The sequence below is a fragment of the Nerophis ophidion genome, linkage group LG25 (genome assembly GCF_033978795.1).
Source record: "Nerophis ophidion isolate RoL-2023_Sa linkage group LG25, RoL_Noph_v1.0, whole genome shotgun sequence".
In the NCBI taxonomy this organism is placed as follows: domain Eukaryota; kingdom Metazoa; phylum Chordata; class Actinopteri; order Syngnathiformes; family Syngnathidae; genus Nerophis; species Nerophis ophidion.
In genome coordinates this window covers 39,751,487-39,772,557 of record NC_084635.1, presented here as the reverse complement: position 1 = coordinate 39,772,557, position 21,071 = coordinate 39,751,487, and the positions used below count along the sequence as shown (strand labels likewise).

Genomic DNA, 21,071 nt, shown 5'->3' with positions numbered 1-21,071 from the left:
GCAACCCCGAAAGGGAATATGCGGTAGAAAATGGATGGATGGATGGATGATATACATTACATACACATATATGTATTATATTGTAAATGTTTACAATATATTTTTATATATTATTGATGTACTTTCTGCTTTAACGTAAACTTTACAAAGAACTTATTTCTTGTTAATCGCTTTGCTGCTAGTTTAGCATGTAACGTGTTTAGCCTTGTCCTCCAGTGATAACACTACATGATAATGATACTTGAGAAGTGTAGTGGACTTTCCGAGTTAGAAGTGATTAATATGAGCTGAGTGGAGCGGCTCCACACTGTGCATGGAGACACCTCATGAGTTGAAGTATCAGCCAGAGGGCATCTGTGTTTGTGATCCACATTAGAAGTTATTCATCAACAATGGCCATCATCTCATTTTTAGAAAAAAATGTGCCAATACTGATCGGTGATGGATCTACTAAGTGATATCATTCCTTTTCACCTTCTTGTTCCTGAAGTTCCAGACGGACTTCCTTCAACGGTCCCTGACGGTCTTCCTGCCACAGACGACGCCTGCTACGATTCTTTCACCGCCACCTACCATGATGTTGGCGCCGAGTGGGAGCGCATGTCTGAGACCGGCTTCAAGCTGTGGTGCAGATGCATGGGTCTGGGCCGAGGACACTTCCGCTGTGACTCCTCCAGTATGTACACTCCCGGGGCTAATGTTAGCATGCCAGCTAAAACATCAACAACATGATGCACATTTTACACTCACTTATCATGTAATTTTAGGGCTAATGTTAGCATACGCTAGCTAAAGTGTTTGGAAAATACATGTCAAATTCTTGGTTCAGTCAGTAAATTAAAGATAATGTGCATGTTCCTGCAGGGTGTTGCCATGACAACGTTCAGTCGGTAAATTAAAGATAATTAAAGATAATGTGGGTCTTCCTGCAGTTTGCCATGACAACGTTCAGTCAGTAAATTAAAGATAATGTGGGTCTTCCTGCAGTGTGTTGCCATGACAACATTCAGTCAGTAAAATAGATGTCGGTGTTGCCATGACAATGTTCAGTAAATTAAAGATAATGTGGGTCTTCCTGCAGTGTGTTGCCATGACAACTTTCAGTCAGTAAATTAAAGATGTTCTGGGTGTTTCTACAGGGTGTTTCCATGACAACGTTCAGTCAGTAAATTAAAGATATGGGTGTTTCTACAGGGTGTTGCCATTACAACGTTCAGTCAGTAAATTAAAGATATGGGTGTTTCTACAGGGTGTTGCCATGACAACGTTCAGTCAGTAAATTAAAGATATGGGTGTTTCTACAGGGTGTTGCCATGACAACGTTCAGTCAGTAAATTAAAGATATGGGTGTTTCTACAGGGTGTTGCCATGACAACGTTCAGTCAGTAAATTAAAGATATGGGTGTTTCTACAGGATGTTGCCATGACAACGTTCAGTCAGTAAAATAAAGATAATTAAAGATAATGTGGGTCTTCCTGCAGTGTGTTGCCATGACAACTTTCAGTCAGTAAATTAAAGATGTTGTGGGTGTTTCTACAGGGTGTTGCCATGACAACGTTCAGTCAGTAAAATAAAGATGTGGGTGTTTCTACAGTGTGTTGCCATGACAATGTTCAGTCAGTAAAATAAAGATAATGAAAGATAATGTGGGTCTCCCTGCAGGGTGTTGCCATGACAACGTTCAGTCAGTAAGTGAAAGATGTTGTGGGTGTCTCTACAGGGTGGTGCCATGACAACGGGCAGAACTACCGCGTGGGAGAGAAGTGGGACCGGCAGGCGGAGAACGGTCACATGATGAGCTGCACGTGCTCGGGGAACGGCAAAGGAGAGTTCAAGTGTGAACCTCGTGAGTGGAACTTTGTCTCCCTCTGGTGGTCAACCTGCCACACTGCATGTTGACCACCTTCTACTTGTCTCCCTCTGGTGGTCAACCTGCCACACTGCATGTTGACCACCACCTACTTGTCTCCCTCTGGTGGTCAGCCTGCCACACTGCATGTTGACCACCTTCTACTTGTCTCCCTCTGGTGGTCAGCCTGCCACACTGCATGTTGACCACCTTCTACTACTTGTCTCCCTCTGGTGGTCAACCTGCCACACTGCATGTTGACCACCTACTACTTGTCTCCCTCTGGTGGTCAACCTGCCACACTGCATGTTGACCACCTTCTACTACTTGTCTCCCTCTGGTGGTCAACCTGCCACACTGCATGTTGACCACCTTCTTCTACTTGTCTCCCTCTGGTGGTCAGCCTGCCACACTGCATGTTGACCACCTTCACCTTCTTCTTCTCCTTCTCCCTGCAGACGAGTCAGTTTGCTACGACGAGGGCAAAACCTTCCAGGTGGGCAACCAGTGGCAGAAAGAATACCTGGGCGCCATTTGTACCTGCACCTGCTACGGAGGACAGCAGGTATTGATTATTAGCCATCTCCCATATTGATGATTAATTATCCTTGTTCCATAAGTAATATTGATGATAAATTATCCATGTTCCATATGTGATATTGATGATCAATTATCCATGTTCCATGTGTGATATTGATGATCAATTATCCATGTTCCATGTGTGATACTGATGATGAATTATCCATGTTGCAAGTGTGATATTGATGATGAATTATCCATGTTCCATATGTAATATTGATGATGAATTATCCATGTTCCAAGTGTGATATTGATGATCAATTATCCATGTTCCAAGTGTGATATTGATGATCAATTATCCATGTTCCATACGTAATATTGATGATCAATTATCCATATTTCATGTGTGATTATTGATGATCAGTTACCCATGTTCCATATGTAATGATGAATTATCCATGTTCCATATGTAATATTGATGATAAATTATCCATGTTCAATACGTAATATTGATGATCAATTATCCATTTTACATATGTAATATTGGTGAATTATCCATGTTCCATATGTAATATTGATGAATTATCCATGTTCCATATGTAATATTGATGATCAATTATCCATGTTCCATATGTAATATTGATGAATTATCCATGTTCCATATGTAATATTGATGATCAATTATCCATGTTCCATATGTAATATTTATGATGAATTATCCATGTTCCAAGTGTGATATTGATGATCAATTATCCATGTTCCATATGTAATATTGATGATCAATTATCCATGTTCCATGTGTGATATTGATGATCAATTATCCATGTTCCATATGTGATATTGATGATCAATTATCCATGTTCCATATGTGATATTGATGATCAATTATCCATGTTCCATATATAATATTGATGATCAATTATCCATGTTCCAAGTGTGATATTGATGATCAATTATCCATGTTCCATACGTAATATTGATGATCAATTTTCCATGTTCCATATGTAATATTGATGAATTATCCATGTTCCATATGTAATATTGATGATGAATTATCCATGTTCCATATGTAATATTGATGATGAATTATCCATGTTCCATATGTAATATTGATGAATTATCCATGTTCCATATGTAATATTGATGATGAATTATCCATGTTCCATACGTAATGATGATCAATTATCCATGTTCCATATGTAATATTGATGAATTATCCATGTTCCATATGTAATATTGATGATGAATTATCCATGTTCCATATGTAATATTGATGAATTATCCATGTTCCATATGTAATATTGATGATCAATTATCCATGTTCCATATGTAATATTGATGATCAATTATCCATGTTCCATATGTAATATTGATGATCAATTATCCATGTTCCATATGTAATATTGATGAATTATCCATGTTCCATATGTAATATTGATGATCAATTATCCATGTTCCATATGTAATATTGATGAATTATCCATGTTCCATATGTAATATTGATGATCAATTATCCATGTTCCATATGTAATATTGATGATGAATTATCCATGTTCCAAGTGTGATATTGATGATCAATTATCCATGTTCCATATGTAATATTGATGATCAATTATCCATGTTCCATACGTAATGATGATCAATTATCCATGTTCCATATGTAATATTGATGAATTATCCATGTTCCATATGTAATATTGATGATCAATTATCCATGTTCCATATGTAATATTGATGAATTATCCATGTTCCATATGTAATATTGATGATCAATTATCCATGTTCCATATGTAATATTGATGAATTATCCATGTTCCATATGTAATATTGATGATCAATTATCCATGTTCCATATGTAATATTGATGATCAATTATCCATGTTCCATATGTAATATTGATGATGAATTATCCATGTTCCATATGTAATATTGATGAATTATCCATGTTCCATATGTAATATTGATGATCAATTATCCATGTTCCATATGTGATATTGATGATCAATTATCCATGTTCCATATGTAATATTGATGATCAATTATCCATGTTCCATATGTAATATTGATGATCAATTATCCATGTTCCATATGTAATATTGATGATCAATTATCCATGTTCCATATGTAATATTGATGATGAATTATCCATGTTCCATATGTAATATTGATGATCAATTATCCATGTTCCAAGTGTGATATTGATGATCAATTATCCATGTTCCAAGTGTGATATTGATGATCAATTATCCATGTTCCATACGTAATATTGATGATCAATTATCCATGTTTCATGTGTGATTATTGACGATCAATTATCCATGTTCCATATGTAATGATGAATTATCCATGTTCCATATGTAATATTGATGAATTATCCATGTTCCATATGTAATACCGATGATAAATTATCCATGTTCCATATGTAATATTGATGATGAATTATCCATGTTCCATATGTAATATTGATGAATTATCCATGTTCCATATTTAATATTGATGATGAATTATCCATGTTTCATATGTAATATTGATGATGAATTATCCATGTTCCAAGTGTGATATTGATGATGAATTATCCATGTTCCAAGTGTAATATTGATGATGAATTATCCATGTTGCAAGTGTAATATTGATGAATTATCCATGTTCCAAGTGTGATATTGATGATCAATTATCCATGTTCCATATGTAATATTGATGATGAATTATCCATGTTCCATATGTAATATTGATGATCAATTATCCATGTTCCATAGGTAATATTGATGATCAAATATCCTTGTTCCATGTGTGATTATTGATGATCAATTATCCATGTTCCATATGTAATATTGATGAATTATCCATGTTGCAAGTGTGATATTGATGATGAATTATCCATGTTCCATATGTAATATTGATGATGAATTATCCATGTTCCAAGTGTGATATTGATGATCAATTATCCATGTTCCAAGTGTGATATTGATGATCAATTATCCATGTTCCATACGTAATATTGATGATCAATTATCCATATTTCATGTGTGATTATTGATGATCAATTACCCATGTTCCATATGTAATGATGAATTATCCATGTTCCATATGTAATATTGATGATAAATTATCCATGTTCAATACGTAATATTGATGATCAATTATCCATTTTACATATGTAATATTGGTGAATTATCCATGTTCCATATGTAATATTGATGAATTATCCATGTTCCATATGTAATATTGATGATGAATTATCCATGTTCCATATGTAATATTGATGATCAATTATCCATGTTCCATATGTAATATTGATGATGAATTATCCATGTTCCAAGTGTGATATTGATGATCAATTATCCATGTTCCATATGTAATATTGATGATCAATTATCCATGTTCCATGTGTGATATTGATGATCAATTATCCATGTTCCATATGTGATATTGATGATCAATTATCCATGTTCCATATGTGATATTGATGATCAATTATCCATGTTCCATATATAATATTGATGATCAATTATCCATGTTCCAAGTGTGATATTGATGATCAATTATCCATGTTCCATACGTAATATTGATGATCAATTTTCCATGTTCCATGTGTGATATTGATGATGAATTATCCATGTTCCATATGTAATATTGATGATGAATTATCGATGTTCCATATGTAATATTGATGATGAATTATCCATGTTCCATATGTAATATTGATGAATTATCCATGTTCCATATGTAATATTGATGATGAATTATCCATGTTCCATACGTAATGATGATCAATTATCCATGTTCCATATGTAATATTGATGAATTATCCATGTTCCATATGTAATATTGATGATCAATTATCCATGTTCCATATGTAATATTGATGAATTATCCATGTTCCATATGTAATATTGATGATCAATTATCCATGTTCCATATGTAATATTGATGATCAATTATCCATGTTCCATATGTAATATTGATGATCAATTATCCATGTTCCATATGTAATATTGATGATCAATTATCCATGTTCCATATGTAATATTGATGATGAATTATCCATGTTCCAAGTGTGATATTGATGATCAATTATCCATGTTCCATATGTAATATTGATGATCAATTATCCATGTTCCATACGTAATGATGATCAATTATCCATGTTCCATATGTAATATTGATGAATTATCCATGTTCCATATGTAATATTGATGATCAATTATCCATGTTCCATATGTAATATTGATGAATTATCCATGTTCCATATGTAATATTGATGATCAATTATCCATGTTCAATACGTAACATTGATGATCAATTATCCATTTTACATATGTAATATTGGTGAATTATCCATGTTCCATATGTAATATTGATGAATTATCCATGTTCCATATGTAATATTGATGATCAATTATCCATGTTCCATATGTAATATTGATGATGAATTATCCATGTTCCAAGTGTGATATTGATGATCAATTATCCATGTTCCATATGTAATATTGATGATCAATTATCCATGTTCCATGTGTGATATTGATGATCAATTATCCATGTTCCATATGTAATATTGATGATGAATTATCCATGTTCCATATGTAATATTGATGATGAATTATCCATGTTCCATATGTAATATTGATGATGAATTATCCATGTTCCATATGTAATATTGATGAATTATCCATGTTCCATATGTAATATTGATGATGAATTATCCATGTTCCATACGTAATGATGATCAATTATCCATGTTCCATATGTAATATTGATGAATTATCCATGTTCCATATGTAATATTGATGATCAATTATCCATGTTCCATATGTAATATTGATGAATTATCCATGTTCCATATGTAATATTGATGATCAATTATCAATGTTCCATATGTAATATTGATGATCAATTATCCATGTTCCATATGTAATATTGATGATCAATTATCCATGTTCCATATGTAATATTGATGATGAATTATCCATGTTCCATATGTAATATTGATGATGAATTATCCATGTTCCATATGTAATATTGATGATGAATTATCCATGTTCCAAGTGTGATATTGATGATCAATTATCCATGTTCCATATGTAATATTGATGATCAATTATCCATGTTCCATGTGTGATATTGATGATCAATTATCCATGTTCCATATGTGATATTGATGATCAATTATCCATGTTCCATGTGTGATATTGATGATCAATTATCCATGTTCCATGTGTGATATTGATGATCAATTATCCATGTTCCATGTGTGATATTGATGATCAATTATCCATGTTGCAGGTGTGATATTGATGATCAATTATCCATGTTCCATGTGTGATATTGATGATCAATTATCCATGTTGCAGGTGTGATACTGATGATCAATTATCCATGTTCCATGTGTGATATTGATGATCAATTATCCATGTTCCATACGTAATATTGATGATCAGTTATCCATGTTCCATACGTAATATTGATGATGAATTATCCATGTTCCATGTGTGATTATTGATGATCAATTATCCATGTTCCATATGTAATATTGGTGAATTATCCATGTTCCATGTGTAATATTGACGATCAATTATCCATGTTCCATATGTAATATTGATGAATTATCCATGTTCCATATGTAATATTGATGATCAATTATCCATGTTCCATATGTAATATTGATGAATTATCCATGTTCCATATGTAATATTGATGATGAATTATCCATGTTCCATATGTAATATTGATGATGAATTATCCATGTTCCAAGTGTGATATTGATGATCAATTATCCATGTTCCAAGTGTGATATTGATGATCAATTATCCATGTTCCATACGTAATATTGATGATCAATTATCCATGTTTCATGTGTGATTATTGACGATCAATTATCCATGTTCCATATGTAATGATGAATTATCCATGTTCCATATGTAATATTGATGAATTATCCATGTTCAATATGTAATACCGATGATAAATTATCCATGTTCCATATGTAATATTGATGATGAATTATCCATGTTCCATATGTAATATTGATGAATTATCCATGTTCCATATTTAATATTGATGATGAATTATCCATGTTTCATATGTAATATTGATGATGAATTATCCATGTTCCAAGTGTGATATTGATGATGAATTATCCATGTTCCAAGTGTAATATTGATGAATTATCCATGTTGCAAGTGTAATATTGATGAATTATCCATGTTCCAAGTGTGATATTGATGATCAATTATCCATGTTCCATATGTAATATTGATGATGAATTATCCATGTTCCATATGTAATATTGATGATCAATTATCCATGTTCCATAGGTAATATTGATGATCAATTATCCTTGTTCCATGTGTGATTATTGATGATCAATTATCCATGTTCCATATGTAATATTGATGAATTATCCATGTTCCATATGTAATATTGATGAATTATCCATGTTCCATATGTAATATTGATGATCAATTATCCATGTTCCATATGTAATATTGATGAATTATCCATGTTCCATATGTAATATTGATGATCAATTATCCATGTTCCATATGTAATATTGATGAATTATCCATGTTCCATATGTAATATTGATGATCAATTATCCATGTTCCATATGTAATATTGATGATCAATTATCCATGTTCCATATGTAATATTGATGATCAATTATCCATGTTCCATATGTAATATTGATGATGAATTATCCATGTTCCATATGTAATATTGATGATGAATTATCCATGTTCCAAGTGTGATATTGATGATCAATTATCCATGTTCCATATGTAATATTGATGATCAATTATCCATGTTCCATGTGTGATATTGATGATCAATTATCCATGTTCCATATGTGATATTGATGATCAATTATCCATGTTCCATGTGTAATATTGATGATCAATTATCCATGTTCCATGTGTGATATTGATGATCAATTATCCATGTTGCAGGTGTGATACTGATGATGAATTATCCATGTTCCATATATAATATTGATGATCAATTATCCATGTTCCAAGTGTGATATTGATGATGAATTATCCATGTTCCATACGTAATATTGATGATCAATTATCCATGTTCCATACGTAATATTGATGATGAATTATCCATGTTCCATGTGTGATTATTGATGATCAATTATCCATGTTCCATATGTAATATTGGTGAATTATCCATGTTCCATATGTAATATTGATGATCAATTATCCATGTTCCATATGTAATATTGATGAATTATCCATGTTCCATATGTAATATTGATGATCAATTATCCATGTTCCATATGTAATATTGATGAATTATCCATGTTCCATATGTAATATTGATGATCAATTATCCATGTTCCATATGTAATATTGATGATGAATTATCCATGTTCCAAGTGTGATATTGATGATCAATTATCCATGTTCCAAGTGTGATATTGATGATCAATTATCCATGTTCCATACGTAATATTGATGATCAATTATCCATGTTTCATGTGTGATTATTGACGATCAATTATCCATGTTCCATATGTAATGATGAATTATCCATGTTCCATATGTAATATTGATGAATTATCCATGTTCCATATGTAATACCGATGATAAATTATCCATGTTCCATATGTAATATTGATGAATTATCCATGTTCCATATTTAATATTGATGATGAATTATCCATGTTTCATATGTAATATTGATGATGAATTATCCATGTTCCAAGTGTGATATTGATGATGAATTATCCATGTTCCAAGTGTAATATTGATGATGAATTATCCATGTTGCAAGTGTAATATTGATGAATTATCCATGTTCCAAGTGTGATATTGATGATCAATTATCCATGTTCCATATGTAATATTGATGATGAATTATCCATGTTCCATATGTAATATTGATGATCAATTATCCATGTTCCATAGGTAATATTGATGATCAATTATCCTTGTTCCATGTGCGATTATTGATGATCAATTATCCATGTTCCATATGTAATATTGATGAATTATCCATGTTCCATACGTAATATTGATGATCAATTATCCATGTTTCATGTGTGATTATTGACGATCAATTATCCATGTTCCATATGTAATGATGCATTATCCATGTTCCATATGTAATATTGATGAATTATCCATGTTCCATATGTAATACCGATGATAAATTATCCATGTTCCATATGTAATATTGATGATGAATTATCCATGTTCCATATGTAATATTGATGAATTATCCATGTTCCATATTTAATATTGATGATGAATTATCCATGTTTCATATGTAATATTGATGATGAATTATCCATGTTCCAAGTGTGATATTGATGATGAATTATCCATGTTCCAAGTGTAATATTGATGAATTATCCATGTTGCAAGTGTAATATTGATGAATTATCCATGTTCCATATGTAATATTGATGATGAATTATCCATGTTCCATATGTAATATTGATGATGAATTATCCATGTTCCATAGGTAATATTGATGATCAATTATCCTTGTTCCATGTGTGATTATTGATGATCAATTATCCATGTTCCATATGTAATATTGATGAATTATCCATGTTCCATATGTAATATTGATGAATTATCCATGTTCCATATGTAATATTGATGATCAATTATCCATGTTCCATATGTAATATTGATAAATTATCCATGATCCATAAGTAATATTGATGATGAATTATCCATGTTCCAAGTGTGATATTGATGATCAATTATCCATGTTCCATATGTAATATTGATGATGAATTATCCATGTTCCAAGTGTGATATTGATGATCAATTATCCATGTTCCGTATGTAATATTGATGATCAATTATCCATGTTCCATGTGTGATATTGATGATCAATTATCCATGTTCCATATGTAATATTGATGATGAATTATCCATGTTCCATATGTAATATTGATGATGAATTATCCATGTTCCATATGTAATATTGATGATGAATTATCCATGTTCCATATGTAATATTGATGAATTATCCATGTTCCATATGTAATATTGATGATGAATTATCCATGTTCCATACGTAATGATGATCAATTATCCATGTTCCATATGTAATATTGATGAATTATCCATGTTCCATATGTAATATTGATGATCAATTATCCATGTTCCATATGTAATATTGATGAATTATCCATGTTCCATATGTAATATTGATGAATTATCCATGTTCCATATGTAATATTGATGATCAATTATCCATGTTCCATATGTAATATTGATGATGAATTATCCATGTTCCATATGTAATATTGATGATGAATTATCCATGTTCCATATGTAATATTGATGATGAATTATCCATGTTCCAAGTGTGATATTGATGATCAATTATCCATGTTCCATATGTAATATTGATGATCAATTATCCATGTTCCATGTGTGATATTGATGATCAATTATCCATGTTCCATATGTGATATTGATGATCAATTATCCATGTTCCATGTGTGATATTGATGATCAATTATCCATGTTCCATGTGTGATATTGATGATCAATTATCCATGTTCCATGTGTGATATTGATGATCAATTATCCATGTTGCAGGTGTGATACTGATGATGAATTATCCATGTTCCATATATAATATTGATGATGAATTATCCATGTTCCAAGTGTGATATTGATGATTAATTATCCATGTTCCATACGTAATATTGATGATCAATTATCCATGTTCCATACGTAATATTGATGATGAATTATCCATGTTCCATGTGTGATTATTGATGATCAATTATCCATGTTCCATATGTAATATTGGTGAATTATCCATGTTCCATATGTAATATTGATGATAAATTATCCATGTTCCATATGTAATATTGATGAATTATCCATGTTCCATATGTAATATTGATGATCAATTATCCATGTTCCATATGTAATATTGATGAATTATCCATGTTCCATATGTAATATTGATGATGAATTATCCATGTTCCATATGTAATATTGATGATGAATTATCCATGTTCCAAGTGTGATATTGATGATCAATTATCCATGTTCCAAGTGTGATATTGATGATCAATTATCCATGTTCCATACGTAATATTGATGATCAATTATCCATGTTTCATGTGTGATTATTGACGATCAATTATCCATGTTCCATATGTAATGATGAATTATCCATGTTCCATATGTAATATTGATGAATTATCCATGTTCCATATGTAATACCGATGATAAATTATCCATGTTCCATATGTAATATTGATGATGAATTATCCATGTTCCATATGTAATATTGATGAATTATCCATGTTCCATATTTAATATTGATGATGAATTATCCATGTTCCAAGTGTGATATTGATGATGAATTATCCATGTTCCAAGTGTAATATTGATGATGAAATATCCATGTTGCAAGTGTAATATTGATGAATTATCCATGTTCCAAGTGTGATATTGATGATCAATTATCCATATTCCATATGTAATATTGATGATGAATTATCCATGTTCCATATGTAATATTGATGATCAATTATCCATGTTCCATAGGTAATATTGATGATCAATTATCGTTGTTCCATGTGTGATTATTGATGATCAATTATCCATGTTCCATATGTAATATTGATGAATTATCCATGATCCATAAGTAATATTGATGATGAATTATCCATGTTCCAAGTGTGATATTGATAATCAATTATTCATGTTCCATATGTAATATTGATGATGAATTATCCATGTTCCAAGTGTGATATTGATGATCAATTATCCATGTTCCATGTGTGATATTGATGATCAATTATCCATGTTCCATGTGTGATCATTGATGATGAATTATCCATGTTCCATATGTAATATTGGTGAATTATCCATGTTCCATATGTAATATTGATGATGAATTATCCATGTTCCATATGTAATATTGATGATCAATTATCCATGTTCCAAGTGTGATATTGATGATCAATTATCCATGTTCCATATGTAATATTGATGATGAATTATCCATGTTGCAAGTGTGATATTGATGATGAATTATCCATGTTCCATATGTAATATTGATGATGAATTATCCATGTTCCAAGTGTGATATTGATGATCAATTACCCATGTTGCAAGTGTGATATTGATGATGAATTATCCATGTTCCATACGTAATATTGATGATCAATTATCTATGTTTCATGTGTGATTGTTGATGATGAATTATCCATGTTCCATATGTAATAGTGATGATGAATTATCCATTTTCCAAGTGTGATATTGGTGATCAATTATCCATGTGTAATATTGATGATGAATTATCCATGTTCCATATGTAATATTGATGAATTATCCATGTTCCATACGTAATATTGATGATCAATTATCCATGTTTCATGTGTGATTATTGACGATCAATTATCCATGTTCCATATGTAATGATGAATTATCCATGTTCCATATGTAATATTGATGAATTATCCATGTTCCATATGTAATACCGATGATAAATTATCCATGTTCCATATGTAATATTGATGATGAATTATCCATGTTCCATATGTAATATTGATGAATTATCCATGTTCCATATTTAATATTGATGATGAATTATCCATGTTTCATATGTAATATTGATGATGAATTATCCATGTTCCAAATGTGATATTGATGATGAATTATCCATGTTCCAAGTGTAATATTGATGAATTATCCATGTTGCAAGTGTAATATTGATGAATTATCCATGTTCCAAGTGTGATATTGATGATCAATTATCCATGTTCCATATGTAATATTGATGATGAATTATCCATGTTCCATATGTAATATTGATGATGAATTATCCATGTTCCATAGGTAATATTGATGATCAATTATCCTTGTTCCATGTGTGATTATTGATGATCAATTATCCATGTTCCATATGTAATATTGATGAATTATCCATGTTCCATATGTAATATTGATGAATTATCCATGTTCCATATGTAATATTGATGATCAATTATCCATGTTCCATATGTAATATTGATAAATTATCCATGATCCATAAGTAATATTGATGATGAATTATCCATGTTCCAAGTGTGATATTGATGATCAATTATCCATGTTCCATATGTAATATTGATGATGAATTATCCATGTTCCAAGTGTGATATTGATGATCAATTATCCATGTTCCGTATGTAATATTGATGATCAATTATCCATGTTCCATGTGTGATATTGATGATCAATTATCCATGTTCCATATGTAATATTGATGATGAATTATCCATGTTCCATATGTAATATTGATGATGAATTATCCATGTTCCATATGTAATATTGATGATGAATTATCCATGTTCCATATGTAATATTGATGATGAATTATCCATGTTCCATATGTAATATTGATGAATTATCCATGTTCCATATGTAATATTGATGATGAATTATCCATGTTCCATACGTAATGATCAATTATCCATGTTCCATATGTAATATTGATGAATTATCCATGTTCCATATGTAATATTGATGATCAATTATCCATGTTCCATATGTAATATTGATGAATTATCCATGTTCCATATGTAATATTGATGATCAATTATCCATGTTCCATATGTAATATTGATGAATTATCCATGTTCCATATGTAATATTGATGATCAATTATCCATGTTCCATATGTAATATTGATGATGAATTATCCATGTTCCATATGTAATATTGATGATGAATTATCCATGTTCCATATGTAATATTGATGATGAATTATCCATGTTCCAAGTGTGATATTGATGATCAATTATCCATGTTCCATATGTAATATTGATGATCAATTATCCATGTTCCATGTGTGATATTGATGATCAATTATCCATGTTCCATATGTGATATTGATGATCAATTATCCATGTTCCATGTGTGATATTGATGATCAATTATCCATGTTCCATGTGTGATATTGATGATCAATTATCCATGTTCCATGTGTGATATTGATGATCAATTATCCATGTTGCAGGTGTGATACTGATGATGAATTATCCATGTTCCATATATAATATTGATGATGAATTATCCATGTTCCAAGTGTGATATTGATGATGAATTATCCATGTTCCATACGTAATATTGATGATCAATTATCCATGTTCCATACGTAATATTGATGATGAATTATCCATGTTCCATGTGTGATTATTGATGATCAATTATCCATGTTCCATATGTAATATTGGTGAATTATCCATGTTCCATATGTAATATTGATGATAAATTATCCATGTTCCATATGTAATATTGATGATGATTTATCCATGTTCCATATGTAATATTGATGATGAATTATCCATGTTCCATATGTAATATTGATGATTAATTATCCATGTTCCAAGTGTGATATTGATGACAATTATCCATGTTCCAAGTGTGATATTGATGATCAATTATCCATGTTCCATTTGTAATATTGATGATCAATTATGCATGTTCCATGTGTGGTACTGATGAATATTTGCTGACGTCAGGGCTGGAGATGTGAGAATTGTCGCAGACCTTCTGCTGCCGATGCCGGCCTGCTGACACCTGTCCGATACGGAGACAGCACACTCATCAAGGTGATGTTAATATGAATACTAAAACATATCATAGAAAATAAGAATAACAAGGTTATATGATATTGAATATGAATACTAAAATATGATACATTAGATATGAATACAAAATTACATTAAATATTAATACTACAGGATATCAAAATTAAATATGAACACAAAAAGATATATATAATATGAATACTCAATTATATATTAAATATGAATATTAAAAGATATAGTTAATATGAACAATAAACAAAATATATATTAAAAAATATCTTAATATGAATACAAAAATATATATTAAATATACATATTAAATGATCATGTATTAAATATAAATATTAAAGGATATATGAAATATGATTAAAAATGTATACTAAATATGAATATTAAAATATATTAAATAATACTACAAGGTATCAAAATAAATAAGAATATTAAAAGATTACATATTAAATATAACCACTAAAAGATGATATATTAAACATGAATACTAACAGATATATTAAATAGAAATATTATGATATATCAAAATTAAATATTAAAAAATAAAATATATAACAAATATGAATACTAAATTATATAATAAATACAATACTAAAAGATATATTAAATATGAACACTACAAAATGCTATATTAAATATAAGTATTCAAAAATATCCTAATATGAATACAAAAATATATATTAAATATTAAATATAAATATTAAAGGAAATATTACAAATATATATTAAATCTGAATATTAAATACTACAAAGTATCAAAATGATTAAAATATGATATCTTAAACATGAATACTAAAAATGATATCTTAATAAATATGAATACTAATGTATATATATTAAATATAAATATTAAGATAATACTACAAGATGACATGAAAATAAATATTGAACTCTAAAAAAAAATATATATTACATATGAATATTTAAAAATGATATCTTAAATATGAATACAAAATACATATTAAATATAAACATTAAAGATCTAATACATTTGACATTAGATTATCAGTGGCGAAGCAGGAAGGGGCTAGGAAAATTTCTCACACAGTACCGTGCCTTTGACTTTTGAATGCGCTTCTTCACGCTAAACGGGGCCTCCGCACAGTGTGATGAATGATTGAGGTTTGTTGTGAAATGTTTGTGCAGAACATCCATTGTCCCATCGAGTGTCTGAGACCTGACCTGTTGGCAAACACCCACGTGGTCCCGGACCCTCGAGAGTGAAGTCCACCCGTCCCCCGCTTCGCTTCTGCCACCTCTGCACTGCCTCACCTGCCACAACACAACCATGACCCCAGACCACAACTGTCACCATCATCCTTTCATGAGTCACCTTCTCCGGCTTCCAGGAGAGAGAAGCAACCATTGCAGTTTTTGTCTGACTTCTTGTGTTCCTGCAAGAAAAAAAGGTGACACTGTCCCTTTAAGAATAATTTATCCTTACTTTTCTGTGTGAATTGTTTGTGTTTTTGTACCTTGTTGTTTCTGCCAAACTTGTTTCTACTGCACAAAATCCATCCTTGTAATAAAGTTGGAAAGATCACCAGAAAAATGTCACCTTTTTATTGATGCCTTTCTATGAGAGCTGGTCGATACTGCAGCGTTTTGGGGTCGATTCGATACCAAGTAGCGTCAAAAGCGGTATAGAATTGCCGACATTGATACTTTAAACTTAAAATGTCATGATAGTTAATGAATTTGCTTCTAGAAAGTTGATCATAATTTCTTCATGAAAGTGATTGAAATAAAACTAAGTGTTATTAAACTGTGTTACTATTTAGTAATAGTCAGAACAGAGCAGAAGGCTGATTAGTGATGATGAAATACTTGGTAAGAAACATTGATTAACGTCAGTAGTTTATTTCACTCAACAGAAGATTGTTAACTTGTGTTCAACCTTCAGTTACAGAAGTGACTGTTGGAGCGTTGGCTAAGTGATGAGAGACTAAAGTTAACTTGGTGATCAGAGACTAAAGTTAACTTGGTGATGGGAGACGTATGGCGACTACTTAGTGATGGAAGAGTCGCATGTTGGTGTGCACCAGAGTGATGCCTTGCTCATTGCAGGCGTCGATCACCAGCTGGTCTGCAGCAGAACCTGACGGAGCTGCGATGTAACGCACACCACTCTGCGACACACACACACACACACACACACACACACACACACACACACACACACACACACACACACAAGGAATGTCAGGCACCAGTGTAAGACCACACAATGTTAGATGTGAATGTAAGACGACACAAATATAAGACAACACAAATGTTCAACATGAATGTAAAACGACATTGTTAGACATGAATGTAAGAACAATGTTTGACATGAATTTAAGATGACACATATGTAAAACATGAATGTAAGACGACATGCGGATGTAAGACAGTATGTGAGCATAAGGCAACACATTAATGTAGGACAACAAACAAATGTAGGACGACACAATGTTAGAAAACAAACAAATGTAAGATGTGAGCGTAAGATGACACAATGTTAGCTATGAATGTAAGACAACATATTAATGTTAGACAACAAATGTAAGACGACACATTGTTAGACAAACAAATATAGGACGACACAGTGTTAGCCATGAATGTAAGACAACACAATGTTGGACAACAAACAAATGTAAGACACAATGTTGGCCATGAATGTAAGACAACACATTAATGTTAGACAACATACAAATGTAAGACGACACAATGTTAGCCATGAATGTAAGACAACAAATTAAAAGTTAAACAAACAAATGTAAGACACAATGTTAGCCATGAATGTAAGACAACACAATGTTAGACAACAAACAAATGTAAGACGACACAATGTTATCCATGAATGTAAGACAACACAATTTTAGAGGACATGTGGATGTAAGACAGTATGTGAGTGAGTGTAAGAGGACATGCGGATGTAAGACAGTATGTGAGTGAGTATAAGAGGACATGCGGATGTAAGACAGTATATAAGAGGACATGTGGATGTAAGACAGTATGTGAGTGAGTGTAAGAGGACATGCGGATGTAAGACAGTATGTGAGTGAGTGTAAGAGGACATGCGGATGTAAGACAGTATATAAGAGGACATGCGGATGTAAGACAGTATATAAGAGGACATGCGGATGTAAGACAGTATATAAGAGGACATGTGGATGTAAGACAGTATATAAGAGGACATGTGGATGTAAGACAGTATATAAGAGGACATGTGGATGTAAGACAGTATATAAGAGGACATGTGGATGTAAGACAGTATATAAGAGGACATGTGGATGTAAGACAGTATATAAGAGGACATGTGGATGTAAGACAGTATATAAGAGGACATGTGGATGTAAGACAGTATATAAGAGGACATGTGGATGTAAGACAGTATATAAGAGGACATGTGGATGTAAGACAGTATGTAAGACAGTATATAAGAGGACATGTGGATGTAAGACAGTATGTAAGACAGTATATAAGAGGACATGTGGATGTAAGACAGTATGTAAGACAGTATATAAGAGGACATTAAGACCTGCTTGGCTCGGTCGATGTTGTCTCTGAAGGGGAAGAAGGCATCAGAGCTGACAGAAACATCCTGCATGCAAGTCATCCACTTCTTCTTCTCAGTCTCAGACAGAAAGTCAGGAACTTGCTGGAACTTTGACTTCCAGACCTCCAAGTCTGGACCCTGCAGTCCACATCAAACATGGATGACATTCTTATTAGGTCAAAGTGCACAAGAAGAGCAAGAAAGAACAAATTGTGTTCATATGAATTATTAGCATTTTATTTGTCAAGTGAAAAGATTTGGATTATGAACCAATTTAGTCCTCATGTTTGCCTTTAAGAAACTTCTCTCTGACTTTATCTACAAACATTTCTTCTTCTGTGTGTGAGAATGTGGAAGTAGTGTCAAAGTGCTTTGAGGACCTTGAAGGTACAAAAGTTATACAAATATAACATTTATATGCTGAGATGATGATAATAATAATACAGTTATAAATGGTGGATCAATACAAGAATATATAAATATAATAATGTTCCTTAATGACTCATGACACTCACTTCAATTGTCTCGGTTTGTATTTCAAACTAAGTCAATGTTTGTGTCATAGAAATACAAATATGTCAATATTATAGATCATTTATCTATGTCACTGACTAAATAAAAATATTTCAATATTATTGATCATCTATGATCATTATATAGAATATTTCAATATTATTGATCATTTATCTATGTCACTGACTGAATACAAATAAGTCAATATTATTGATCATCTATGACCATTGTATAGAAGTATGTCAATATTATTGATCATCTATGATCATTGTATAGAAGTATGTCAATATTATTGATCTGACTGGATGATATACTGTATTGGTTCTAGACTGCACAATGATTCCCTCTTCCTGTGTCCAACAAGCATCACCAATAGGGGGAGGAGCCAACGTCACCTGGCCAATGGTGTCGCTGACAAACTGATCGATGGCGTTTGCCATCTCCGCTCGCTTGACGCCGCTGCAGAACTTGAAGTTGAGCACGCCAGGATGATGTCTGAGCCACCAGTTGTCTGCCTTGTCACCTGCCAGGCGGGTGCAGTGGATACGTGACTGCTGGCCCGCACCCACCCCGATCACCTGACACAAACAACCAATCAGCACATGAGGGCGGCGCAGTGACATCATCTTCTCATTTGCATAATACTGTCACACATCCTACAATCACACATCCAGCAAGTATGCTGTTCACATCCCATTCTGATGTCAGCCGGATTTCATTCAAAACAAGCATATGTGCGATACAAGCAGTCCTGCAGACCGATTACTCTTGAGTGACATCATGTGCGATACAAGCAGTCCTGCAGACTGATTACTCTTGAGTGACATGTGCGATACAAGCAGTCCTGCAGTGTTTCCTTGTGTGTGACATCATGTGCGATACAAGCAGTCCTGCAGACTGATTACTTGTGTGTGATATCATGTGCGATACAAGCAGTCCTGCAGACTGATTACTTGTGTGTGACATCATGTGCGATACAAACAGTCCTGCAGAGTGTTTACTTGTGTGTGATATCATGTGCGATACAAACAGTCCTGCAGAGTGTTTACTTGTGTGTGATATCATGTGC

The 21,071-nt window shown here is 31.9% G+C and overlaps 2 protein-coding genes across 4 annotated transcripts in view; one reads left to right on the top strand and one right to left on the bottom strand.

The window, feature by feature from the left end:
* fn1b (fibronectin 1b) overlaps positions 1 to 17,500 on the top strand; it is a 111,114-nt gene extending 93,614 nt beyond the window's left edge. For both annotated transcript variants that reach the window (XM_061887195.1, XM_061887194.1), the window contains 5 exons: positions 491 to 676; positions 1,722 to 1,847; positions 2,309 to 2,415; positions 15,871 to 15,960; positions 17,095 to 17,500. In XM_061887195.1, coding sequence (XP_061743179.1) covers positions 491 to 676; positions 1,722 to 1,847; positions 2,309 to 2,415; positions 15,871 to 15,960; positions 17,095 to 17,172 — 587 coding nt within the window. In that variant the 3' untranslated portion in view covers positions 17,173 to 17,500. The remainder of the gene's footprint in view (positions 1 to 490; positions 677 to 1,721; positions 1,848 to 2,308; positions 2,416 to 15,870; positions 15,961 to 17,094) is intronic.
* A 292-nt stretch (positions 17,501 to 17,792) lies between these two features.
* atic (5-aminoimidazole-4-carboxamide ribonucleotide formyltransferase/IMP cyclohydrolase) overlaps positions 17,793 to 21,071 on the bottom strand; it is a 28,469-nt gene continuing 25,190 nt past the window's right edge. For both annotated transcript variants that reach the window (XM_061887196.1, XM_061887197.1), the window contains exons 13-15: positions 20,398 to 20,580; positions 19,472 to 19,627; positions 17,793 to 18,077 (exon numbers count right to left, since the gene is read on the bottom strand). In XM_061887196.1, the coding sequence (XP_061743180.1) occupies positions 17,958 to 18,077; positions 19,472 to 19,627; positions 20,398 to 20,580 (459 nt within the window). In that variant the 3' untranslated portion in view covers positions 17,793 to 17,957. The remainder of the gene's footprint in view (positions 18,078 to 19,471; positions 19,628 to 20,397; positions 20,581 to 21,071) is intronic.